The 11,270-nt window shown below is 48.6% G+C and overlaps 1 protein-coding gene across 2 annotated transcripts in view; it reads left to right on the top strand.

The window, feature by feature from the left end:
• The first annotated feature begins 297 nt into the window (after positions 1–297).
• Positions 298–11,270, top strand: part of abcg1 (ATP-binding cassette, sub-family G (WHITE), member 1) — a 20,996-nt gene continuing 10,023 nt past the window's right edge. For both annotated transcript variants that reach the window (XM_086216866.1, XM_086216865.1), the window contains exons 1-15: positions 298–377; positions 1,020–1,266; positions 4,000–4,117; positions 4,281–4,413; positions 4,510–4,560; positions 4,638–4,783; positions 5,079–5,202; positions 5,356–5,470; positions 6,482–6,627; positions 6,714–6,815; positions 6,897–7,065; positions 7,458–7,558; positions 7,632–7,790; positions 7,867–7,985; positions 8,806–11,088. In XM_086216866.1, the coding sequence (XP_086072992.1) occupies positions 315–377; positions 1,020–1,266; positions 4,000–4,117; positions 4,281–4,413; positions 4,510–4,560; positions 4,638–4,783; positions 5,079–5,202; positions 5,356–5,470; positions 6,482–6,627; positions 6,714–6,815; positions 6,897–7,065; positions 7,458–7,558; positions 7,632–7,790; positions 7,867–7,985; positions 8,806–9,034 (2,022 nt within the window). In that variant the 5' untranslated portion in view covers positions 298–314 and the 3' untranslated portion in view covers positions 9,035–11,088. The remainder of the gene's footprint in view (positions 378–1,019; positions 1,267–3,999; positions 4,118–4,280; positions 4,414–4,509; positions 4,561–4,637; positions 4,784–5,078; positions 5,203–5,355; positions 5,471–6,481; positions 6,628–6,713; positions 6,816–6,896; positions 7,066–7,457; positions 7,559–7,631; positions 7,791–7,866; positions 7,986–8,805; positions 11,089–11,270) is intronic.

Below are 11,270 nucleotides of genomic sequence, written 5' to 3'. Positions count from 1 at the left end.
ATTTGAAACTGAACGTGAGGGTTAAAATCACTGAGACCCAGAACGCCAGCTGAAGGACCGCCAGCTGAAGGACCGCCCCACCTGACACTCTGAAACCCATCAGATCCTTCAGGTGATCGTTGAAGTTAACAAACCCTCCAAGATCAAAATGCAGCGAGTGGAAACACTCCTCAGTCACATGACCAGATCCTCCCACCAGCAGATGCTTCTGTGTCTCGTCCACATGGAGGAGGGCCAGGGTCATATGACAGCAGGGGGCGGAGCCTGTCCCTGATCAGATGAGTGGGAGGTGGCAGAGTGTCAGTGTGACAGTGATGGCCTGTCTGATGGCCGCCTGGTCCGTCCACAACCCCTCCGTCACCAACGCCATCATCATGGTGAGTACTTGAGGGCTTTACTGGGACACTAACTGGACTACTTGGACACATACTGGGGGACATTCATACTGGAGACGGTGTTTGTCAGAATGCTTCATCTGCGTTTTCGTGGAGGGACATTAGCCTCTTTACAGACAGATGGACAGCTCATCGCCCCCTGGTGGCAGTGTAGCCCATAATCTCCGCCCCCTCCATGTGACCAATTAAGGACGCTCATCATTTCAGGTTGTTCTTGCTGAAATTTGTCATTTTTAGTCGTTTGGTTACATTAACGGGCTGTGTTAGGTCATGATTGACAGGTGCCTCGCCCTCTTTGTGAATTGAACGTGGAAACTGACAGCTGACGTGATGTTTTCTCTTCTGGCCGTCGTCCTGTTGGGCTGTAAAAACGACTCATTCTGCCATAAACTGGCGACATAGAGGCGGGGCTTAGGGACCCCTGGGCCCTGGAGTGTCCTCCAGGGTTCAAGAGCAAGAAGAGGGTCAGTTTAATGGCACTTTAATTTAAATGCTCTCCGAAAAAATAACAGGTAAAAAGTTATTGATGGAGGAGGCGGAGCCACCAGCCAGTTTCAGCAGGTCAAACTAAACTTTGGGGGGGGGGGGGTGTCAGTGTTCTGATCTGTTCTCTTGGACCCTCAGAACACCAACGGGCCTCCAGATCTGATGCTTGACCCTCGAACCGTCTGTGTCTGTATGGACGAGATGGTCACCAAACAGCCAATCAGCAGCCAGCAGACGCCGTTGCTGCAGGGACACCTGAAGAAGGTGGACAACAACCTGACAGAGGCCCAGAGGTTCTCGTCATTACCACGGAGACCTGCTGTCAACATCGAGTTCAGAGATTTGTCGTATTCAGTCAGAGAGGGACCCTGGTGGAGGAAGAATGGTACTGCAGCCGCCATTTTCACGCGCAACCATTCACACGCGTCGGTCACGTGACTATCTGGATGATAAACACCTGAATCTGGTGATTCGCCCGCGACTAACATGTAGTTAAATTAACAATACCTCAAATTAGATAAACGAGTTCAAACCAAATAAATCAATGATCAATATTTAGTGTTGCCATGGAGATGAGAGGCGTGGTTGTGTGGCTGAGTGTCGGACAAATGGATGAACGCTCTAATCACTCATGGAGGCTGCTGAGTTCAGGTCACTGTCGGTCAACTCGCTGCGTCACCAGGATGCTAACCATGAACAAGGTTCCACGAACAAGGTTCCACAAACAAGGTTCCACAAACAAGGTTCCACGTGGGCAAGATCACAAACATCAGCGTTCCTCCTAAAAACCTGCAGACATTTGAAGTGTGTGTTCATGTGTGTGTGTGTGTGTGTGTGTGTGTTCATGTGTGTGTGTGTGTGTGTGGGTGTGTGGGTGTTCATGTGTTGGTGTGTATGTGTTCATGTGTGTGTGTGTGTGTGTGTGTGTGTGTCTGTGTTCATGTGTGTGTGTGTGGGTGTTCATGTGTTGGTGTGTGTGTGGGTGTTCATGTGTTGGTGTGTGTGTGTTCATGTGTGTGTGTGTGTGGGTGTTCATTTGTTTGTGTGTGTGTGAGTGTTCATGTGTTGGTGTTGTGTGTGTGTGTGTGTGTTCATGTGTTTTTATGAGTGTTCCTGTGTGTGTGTGTTCGTGTGTGTGTAGGTGTTCATCTGTTGGTGTGTGTGTGTTCATGTGTGTGTGTGTGTGTGTGTGTTCATCTGTTGGTGTGTGTGTGTGTGTGTGTTCCTGTGTGTGTGTGTTTGTGTGTGTTCATGTGTTGGTGTGCGTGTGTGTTCCTGTGTGTGTGTGTGTCTTCATGTGTTGGTGTGTGTGTGTGTGTGTGTGTGTTCATGTGTGTGTGTGTGTTCATGTGTTGGTGTGTGTGTGTGTTCATGTGTTGGTGTGTGTGTGTGTTCCTGTGTGTGTGTGTGTGTTCCTGTGTGTGTGTGTTTGTGTGTGTTCATGTGTTGGTGTGTGTGTGTGTTCCTGTGTGTGTGTGTGTGTGTGTTCCTGTGTGTGTGTGTGTGTTTGTGTGTGTTCATGTGTTGGTGTGTGTGTGTGTTCCTGTGTGTGTGTGTGTGTGTTCATGTGTTGGTGTGTGTGTGTGTGTTCATGTGCTTGTGTGTGTGTGGGATTAACACTCTGTAATCTCTTAATCTGAAGCTGTAAAAAGAAGCAGCTCAGATTAGAAGAAGCTGCGTGTCTCACTGCCAACAAGGAACAAAAATAGCAGGAGGTGATGTTCTTTGCTGTTCTGTTCGTACCTTCTTGTTGTTCAGTGTCTTCATGGAGTCTCAGTGATGTCAGCAGTTCTGAGACGGTGGTGATGTCATCATGATGGCTGCTGCTCAGCAACATTTGAATCACATGACTATTTGGTATATTGGATACTTCAGCAGAAACTGAGTTTAAACCAAAGGAACGTTTACGGAATCGTGTGTCATTAAAGGATCGCGTGTCTTTGTTCACTTTCACACCTGCTCAGGTGGACACGCCCCTTCATGCTGGTGCCACCCAGCCAGAATGTTCTATTACCAGAACACTTAACATTCCCTGACCCTCTGGAGAAAGTCTTCGCCAGTGTTGCGCGGTGTCTGGTAACACTCCCTGAGAACACCCCCACCCCCCCACCCCGGCAGTGAAGAACAGTAACTTGTAGGAGTCCCACCTTCAAAAATGTCACCACCAGTACCAGACAGTGTCTTCAAAGCTCTTAGATCTTTGTGGGTTCTAGCATGGTGTCTCATAACCGTCCCAGAACCCTCTGAAAGTGTCTCCACTGGTGTAGCACTGAGTCTTGTTGGATTCAAAAGGACTGCTTGCGAACAACTGAATTGTAGCACAGCGGCTAGTAAACTTCCCAGTGTTCGTTAGCAAACATTAGCGTGCATTAGCAGAGGTTAGCATGCGTTAGCAAAGATGTGTGTTATTGTGTCCACCCTTGAGTGCTAGCACTTGTTGGTGTGTGTCATTACGTGTGTTTGCATCCGTTTGCTGTTGTGTTACCATGTTTGTTAATGTGTGAGTGTGTGTTAGCATGTGGCTTCAAGTGTTTTGTGTGTGTGTGTGTGTGTGTGTGTGTGTGTGTGTGTGTGTGTGTGTGTGTGTGTGTGTGTGTGTCACTGCCTGTACAACTGTATGTTAGTGGAGGTCAACGTGTGTGTGTGTTAGTGTTGGCCTCTGCTACATCAGCGTGTGTTAGCAGAGGTTACTCTCTGTGTTACTGTGTATTAAAGTGCGTTGGTGTGTGTTAGCGTGTATTAGTGGAGGGTAGTGTGTGACGCTGTGTGTGTGTGTGTTTGTGTTCGTGGAGGTTATTGTCGGTCAGAAACATTAATTAGATTTCATGCCGTTAATCTTTTCATCCCATTAAGTTTCTTCAGGCTCCATCAGCAGAAAAAAAAAAGAGCGGTTACTGCCGGGCAGCTGCATCCTGGCTGGTTTCCATGGTAACCCAGTATCTCAGAGTAACATGATGGATGAACGGCTGAGAGTTTTTGTAACGATGTCACGAATCAGTTCAAAGATGGGCGGCGTTTCACGTGAAACTCGTGTGAAACTTGATTCCGGCGCAGAGACAAAGAGCTGTTGTTGGTCTGTCTGGGAACCGGCCGGCTGATTGTTTCTGTCCGGTTTCAGGTTACAAGACGCTGCTTAAAGGAATCTCAGGCTGCTTCACCAGCGGCGACCTGGTGGCCATCATGGGGCCCTCAGGGGCTGGCAAGTCCACACTGATGAACATCCTGGCCGGATACAGGTGAGCAATGGTGGTGTATCACCAACCGGCTCAAACCACACCCACACATCAGACAACCATGTTAGAGTGGTTCAGAACATGTGGAACATGTTCTAGATCCAAGGGTCCTTGATCCCGTGGTCCTGAACCCAGAGCTCCTGGATCTGGTTGTTCTGTGTTGCAGGGAGACGGGGATGAAGGGCGAGATCCTGATCAACAGTCACCCCAGGGACCTGCGCTCCTTCAGGAAGGTTTCCTGCTACATCATGCAGGATGACATGCTGCTGCCTCATCTGACCGTCCAGGAGGCCATGATGGTACCAAATCTGACACCCAACGGAACCCAAAGGCAGAACCTGCCGTGTCCTGGTGTCCCTCTGTCCCTGACGGTGTCTCTGTGCTTATGTCTGCAGGTGTCAGCCAACCTGAAGCTGCAGGAGAAGCTGGACGCCCGCAGGGAAATGGTGAGTGGACTGGCTCAACTGGGTCCTGTCCCCACTGCTGATGTGGGGCGTTAAACCATAGGTGCGTCTCTGTCCAGGTCCGGGAGATCCTGATGGCGCTTGGTTTACTGGACTGCGCAAAAACCAGAACGTCTCACCTGTCAGGGGGTCAGAGGAAGAGACTGGCCATCGCTCTGGAGCTCGTCAACAACCCGCCCGTCATGTTCTTTGATGAACCCACAAGGTCTTAACAACGGCAGCCAAACACACCAGAACTCTGACACCCCAGAACGCTAGAATCCAGTTACGAGGTTGCTTGATTGACAGGTTGTTTGTTTGTTGTTGTCGTTGATTGACTGAATGTAATGTTCACAAATCTGGAGGAGTGCTTCTGTCTTAGTGGGCGGAGTCTTACTGACCAAGCATGTGATGAGGGGCTGCTTCAAACTTAACTGATTTTAACTCTGTGTGTGTGTGTGTGTGTGTGTGTGTGTGTGTGTGTGTGTGTGTGTGTGTGTGTGTGTGTGTGTGTGTGTCAGTGGGCTGGACAGCTCGTCGTGTTTCCAGGTGGTGTCTCTGTTGAAGGCTCTGGCTCGAGGCGGACGCACTGTCATCTGCACCATCCACCAGCCCAGCGCCAAACTGTTCGAGCTCTTTGACAAGGTAATCAGCCACTACATTGCCCAGCAGCCCCGGCAGGACACATCATCATGTGTTTGATAGCCTGCCACTGCTGTAACTGTGTGTGTGTGTGTGTGTGTGTGTGTGTGTGTGTGTGTGTGTGTGTGTGTGTGTGTGTGTGTGTGTGTGTGTCAGCTCTATGTCCTCAGTCAAGGTCAATGCATCTACAGAGGACAAGTCTCCAGTCTGGTTTCATACCTGAGAGATCTTGGCCTCAACTGCCCCACCTACCACAATCCTGCAGACTTTGGTAGGACTCCAGTGACTAGTGTGTGTGTGTGTGTGTATGTGTGTGTGTGTGTGGCATCACAGTCAAAGTTTCTAAAAAAGGATGACTGAGATCCAAGAAGGGCGGCCCGGTGGAGCAGTGGTCCTCACTGTGGCCCCCCAGCAAGAAGGTTGTGGGTGGAGCCCCGGCTGCAGCACGGGGTCTTTCTGGGTGAGTCTCCATGTTCTCCCTGTTCCTGCTGGGTTCTCTCTGGTACTCCAGCTTCCTCCACAGTCCAAAGACATCAAGAGGGACCAGGTTGATCCAGACTCTAAATTGACCGTAGGCGTGGCTGGGAGAGCCAATGGTTGTCTGTCTCTATGTGTTGGCCCTGCCATGGACTGGTGACCTGTCCAGGGGGAAGGCTGCTGGGATAGGCTCCACCCCCACCACCCTCAACAGGAGGAGAGGGAGAACATGGTGGGAGGGAGGGAGAGATGGATGGAGGGATGGAGATCCAAAACAAGAAAGCCAAAACCAAATTGAAACCTTGGTATTTTCCTAGATTTTTAGTATTTTTAGGGGCACAAATGAGTCATTTTGTGCGCCTTTGCACAACCTCATGAGTTTTTGAGCGTGTTAAGACCCTCAAACATGAGATTCCTCTCTGAGGATGAGAATAATAATTCCCTGCTTTTCAACATGGCTCTAGCAGTGTTCAGTGCTCAGGTCCTTTTTAAATTAATCCTTCAACAAACACGAATGATTCAAAAGTTTATGGAGCTCAGCAGTGGAGCATTGTGGGTATTGAAGTCTTGAGAGACACCAGAAGAAAAAAAGCATTTGGGGGTTTTTTTGCAATGAAAACAAACACGAGCAGTTTCAGATCAGAACCAAAAGACAACAGCAGTGTCCATGTAGTGATGTCACATCCTGTTTATTCAGAGGCCCTCAGCACCATCTGGTGGACATTCCTCATATCAAAGATTTGTGCTGGAGAAAGAGATTTTACAGTAAAAAGGTCACATGTTCTGATTATGTGACTTTCCTTAGTGATGGAGGTGGCATCGGGGGAGTACGGGGATCAGATGGTGAGGCTGGTGAAAGCGGTACAGGACCAAAAGTGTGAGGTGGATCAGCAGACAGAGCTGAACGGAGACACTAACCTCCACTCGGTTCTGTGGCAGCGAGCTGACGAGGTAGAGAAACACACACACACACACACAGCTTCTTGATGTCATCCTGATGAACATTCCTCTCTGACATGTCTCCTCGTGTCCACCAGGAGGTCTCGTCATCCGAAGGCTGCCACAGTTTCTCAGCCAGCTGCATGACTCAGTTCTCCATCCTGTTCAGAAGAACCTTCCTCAGCATCCTCCGGGATGCGGTAAGACCCAGAGTTACCTGCAGACACCTGTGGTCTCTGCTGACGTCCTCCTCCCTCTAAGCTCTTCCTCTGGTCCCCCAGGTGCTGACTCACCTGAGGATCTCCTCCCACATCGGTATTGGCATCTTGATTGGTCTGCTGTACCTTGGTATCGGCAACGAGGCCAAGAAGGTTCTCAGCAACTCAGGGTTCCTCTTCTTCTCCATGTTGTTCCTGATGTTTGCAGCCCTGATGCCGACCGTGCTCACCTGTGAGTGGAGAGGAAACACATCACACTACTTGTTGATCTCTGTTTCTTCAGAACAAACATCCAGATTCAATTATCAATGCATGAGAACATTTAGAACTAAACATACACAGACTGATGGAACGTACCTGGAACCCTGGAACGGCGGTGATGATGACAATGATTTCAGGTTACTCTGAGAAGATCGAGAGAGTCGTAGAAAGAACGTTCTGACAGCAGCCGATGGGCCAGCTTAGACAGACTTGATGCTGCCATGGTAACAGGTTCCTCCAGATTAATTTAGAACAGTAAATTAACAAAAGCTGAACAACATGAGCCACCTGCCAGCCAATCAGAGGGGAGAACCCACCTTTGTGGATGTTGATGCTGTTCTCGTGCAAATGTTTACGCTGCAGTTCCTCTGGAAATGGGTGTGTTCCTGAGGGAGCATCTCAACTACTGGTACAGTCTGAAGGCCTATTACCTTGCCAAGACCACCGCCGACGTCCCCTTCCAGGTACCGAGATACGTCCTCACCTGTCTTCATCCGTCCTACATCTGTCCTAACCTGTCCTGCATCTGCCGACCAGGTTGTCTTCCCGGTGGTGTACTGCAGTATCGTGTACTGGATGACAGCTCAGCCTCCAGATGCCTCTCGCTTCTTCCTCTTCCTGTCTCTGGGTGTTCTGACATCCCTGGTGGCCCAGAGTCTGGGTCTGCTGATCGGCGCCGCGTCCACTTCACTACAAGTCAGGAAGTCCTTCAAAAATAAGAGCCGGTGGGACCTGACAGACGGTTGTGTTCATGAGTGTTTACATCCTGCAGGTGGCGACATTTGTGGGTCCAGTCACAGCGATTCCTGTTCTGCTGTTCTCCGGGTTCTTCGTCAGCTTTGACACCATCCCCTGGTACCTGCAGTGGATGTCCTACATCTCTTATGTCAGGTGAGAGCCGGTTGGTGGCAATGACCCTCGCTCATGATTCTTAGCCACTGATTGGTGGAGCAGTCATTTAAAACACACCCTCTATTATATTTCGAAGTGGTTTGGTCCTCCGCATCGTCCTGCATTGGTTCAGCCCATCCTTTAAATCCAGCGAGCAAGGTGTGCGACGCTCAGACCCTCATTTTATGTGAGCGATGGGTTTGTTTTGAAAAGCGGGAAGTCGACTCGATGAGCACAAAAATGCAAACCAGTCGCTGGTTTCACTTTACATCAAGTTTGTGTTTGTCTCTGTGGAGAACAGTCGTGTGAAGACATGCACTCCTGAATAGGAACTGGACGTACTGCACTTTTAAAATACATTTTTATGTCTTTACACGTGAAACATAACGTTTTAAAGATTTTTCAGAGACCCCTCAAAATTAAGCATTTTAGGCCCTCAGAGGGTGTCAAGTGTCACTCAGAGGGTTTTGACCCCCCCCCCCTCACACACACACACACACACACACACACACACATTACTCATTCATAAAGTCAAGGGACACCCAGTCTCAGGGGCTCCTCCCAGAACAGATGAGGGGTTTTAAGTAGCAGTAAGACACCAACAGAACCAAGGAGATCAGCGGAGGAATCGTGACGCCCTCCCACTCTGCCACTGGGGGCCACTGGAGTTCTGCCTGGCGTTTTCATTTCCTCCACTGCCAGGCTTCAGCCATGGGAGTGACATGGCTGTGGGGAAGTGACATCACCATGGGAGGGAAAAACCTGGAGAAGAGACAGAGCTTCAGACATCGGTTTGACTATCAACTTTCCTGTATTTCAGATACGGGTTTGAGGGCGTCATCTTGTCCATCTATGGTCTGGACCGAGACGATCTTCACTGTGACGAAGACGACACCTGCCATTTCCAGAAGTCTGATGCTATCTTGAAAGAGCTGGACATGCTGGATGCAAAACTCTACCTGGACTTCATTGTTCTCGGCATTTTCTTTTTCTGTTTGCGGTTCTTTGCTTACTTCGTTCTTCGGTATAAGATAAGCGCCGAGCGGTAGACCAGGACCAGAACTGGGACATCTGATGGGCATTTAGGCCCCGACCTGTAGGCCAAAGTTAGCGTGTAGCCATGTAGTTTATCTACATGTGAACACAGAGTCAACTTTGGCGAGGAGTGCCAGAGTCCAGTCTGGACGCTAAAGACGCGGACATGTATGTCCTCCGGGGACAGGAGCTGGTCCCCTGCCTCCAGGAGGTTCAGTAATCGTGCCACTGCCTGATGGACCTCCTGATGGACCTCAGGAAGGTGTCAGACATCAATAGATTTATCAAGTCTGTACAAATCTGATACACAGACCTTGTTTATTCAAGTCTGCATTGGAACTTGAGTTCAGAGGCGTCAGTGTTTCAGAGTAAAGTAAAAATATGTCCTGATGGAAGATGGAGACCCGCAGAACATGTTTAGAACATTTGGCCAGTTTAGGACAGACCTGCATCTTCACTCTAATGTCCTATCCTATGCCTGTCCATCCATTGTCCATCATACTACTGACCCTGGAACTGTCCAAATAATAATAATATAATGAAAATACATTTTATTGTTATGCACCTTTCATTCAACAAATATCAAAGTACTAGATGGTAAAAACACAAACTTAGAAGATCTTTTAAGGGCCGCAGGAGCTCAGGAGCTTCAGGTGCTGATTAACCAGAGACACGACTGAGAAACGTGAGGCTCGTTGTAATAGCTACAAAGGAGAACATGACGGTCCATCCTGGTTCAGCAGCTCTATGCTGGTCTGGGCTGGAGGACCAGAAGGAGCTGAACAGCCATGCTAATGGGGGGGGGGGTTACTGTTCTGTTGGACAGCTAAGCTAATAGTTGCTAACGAGCAATAGCAATAGCTCAAGTTAGCAACTTTAGCCTCTAACAGGTTCATGTTGTTACTGTGTGACATCTTCACCAAATGTACGGTGCTAAGATCGACCATGTGACTTATCTGTCTTATTACCGCAATTCCAACCCTAAGCACATGTGGTTAGTCGAGTCAACCTGGTAAATGGTAGAATAGATGGCCATGAAGTCGATATCATGAATAAATTTGAGTATTTCACATTTTTGTGTTGTCTATTTGTCCCGCCCCCATCATGTTAAATGCAATATTTCCATGATGAAATCATAACTCCTCCACCAGAGGATGAGTGAGTCCCATTTACAACAACTCAAAGCTGGACGTTTCCAACAGTTAGCAAATGTAACTGATCATATTCATAAACCTTTAATGACAGGTCATTTCACAGACTCGGTGGTCATTTCAGGTCTGGTTCCAGTTGCAGTAAACAAGGTCCAGCTCAGGTGACCAGTTGGAATGTTGTCAGTCCCCAGACAAGTTCTGTTTTTGTTCTTTAGGTGTCCTATTTCACTCTGGCTGCCAACTCTGGGAGTTTGAAGAACTTGTATTTCTTGGTTGTTCTGATGTACCGTAGTACAGGCTTGATTCAAGTCTCAGTTTCAGTTCCACGCTGCTTCCTGCAGATCTTCTTGGTTCACTCCAACAGAACGACAGAATATTTCAATTTAGTTGTCAATGGCTGATGACTGATACGTCACCATCTGTTACACCCTAGAACACGTGCAAAGGCTCACAAGGTTCTTGGTTTGCAATTGCGGTTTTGTAGTTGTCTCCTCTGCTTCTGTGTAAGAACATCATGGACAGAGTTTACTCTGACAACCCGACAGGGCTAAGTGCCACTTTTGTCTGGTTCTAACCAGGTGAAACATAAAGTTGTCAGCAACACCTCCTCTGGTCTCGCCTGGCCTCCACATCATCTTTGGAACCTTCTTTGAGATCTTAGAGAACAAGTTTGACTCGCGTGGTGTTTCTAACACCTTCAGTATTGTTTTACAGGTCCACTTCCTGAGCTGTCCTCTGTTAACCCCATCATGTACCTACCAGACTCATGTCTCTGGTCATGTGACTGGTCTCCACTGGGACGCTTCCACGCCATTCGCACAAGATCTTGTGGCAAGAAGAAGGTCAGCATGTTTCCCCAGTGTCCAGTGGCCTCTCCACATGTCCCCTGGTGTCCCATGGCATCTCCAAATATTCTGGTAAAAAAGGCTTCTTCTAGTACATGTGCTATACTAGTACAAGGCGTCTGCTAGTAAATGTTATACTAGAATGTTATACTAGAACACAAGCTGTTGTACAAGTACAACAGCACTGGTCAGAGTCTCTAATGATCTTCTTATAGCTTCAGACAGAGGTCTTGTCTTTGTGCTTGTCCTTTTGG

This window comes from Aulostomus chinensis, chromosome 10, assembly GCF_037954235.1.
Source record: "Aulostomus chinensis isolate RoL2024-O1b breed Wild chromosome 10, RoL_Achi_v1.0, whole genome shotgun sequence".
NCBI classification, from domain to species: domain Eukaryota; kingdom Metazoa; phylum Chordata; class Actinopteri; order Syngnathiformes; family Aulostomidae; genus Aulostomus; species Aulostomus chinensis.
The sequence above is the reverse complement of the archived record's forward strand: the minus strand, read 5'-3'. Positions and strand labels throughout refer to the sequence as shown.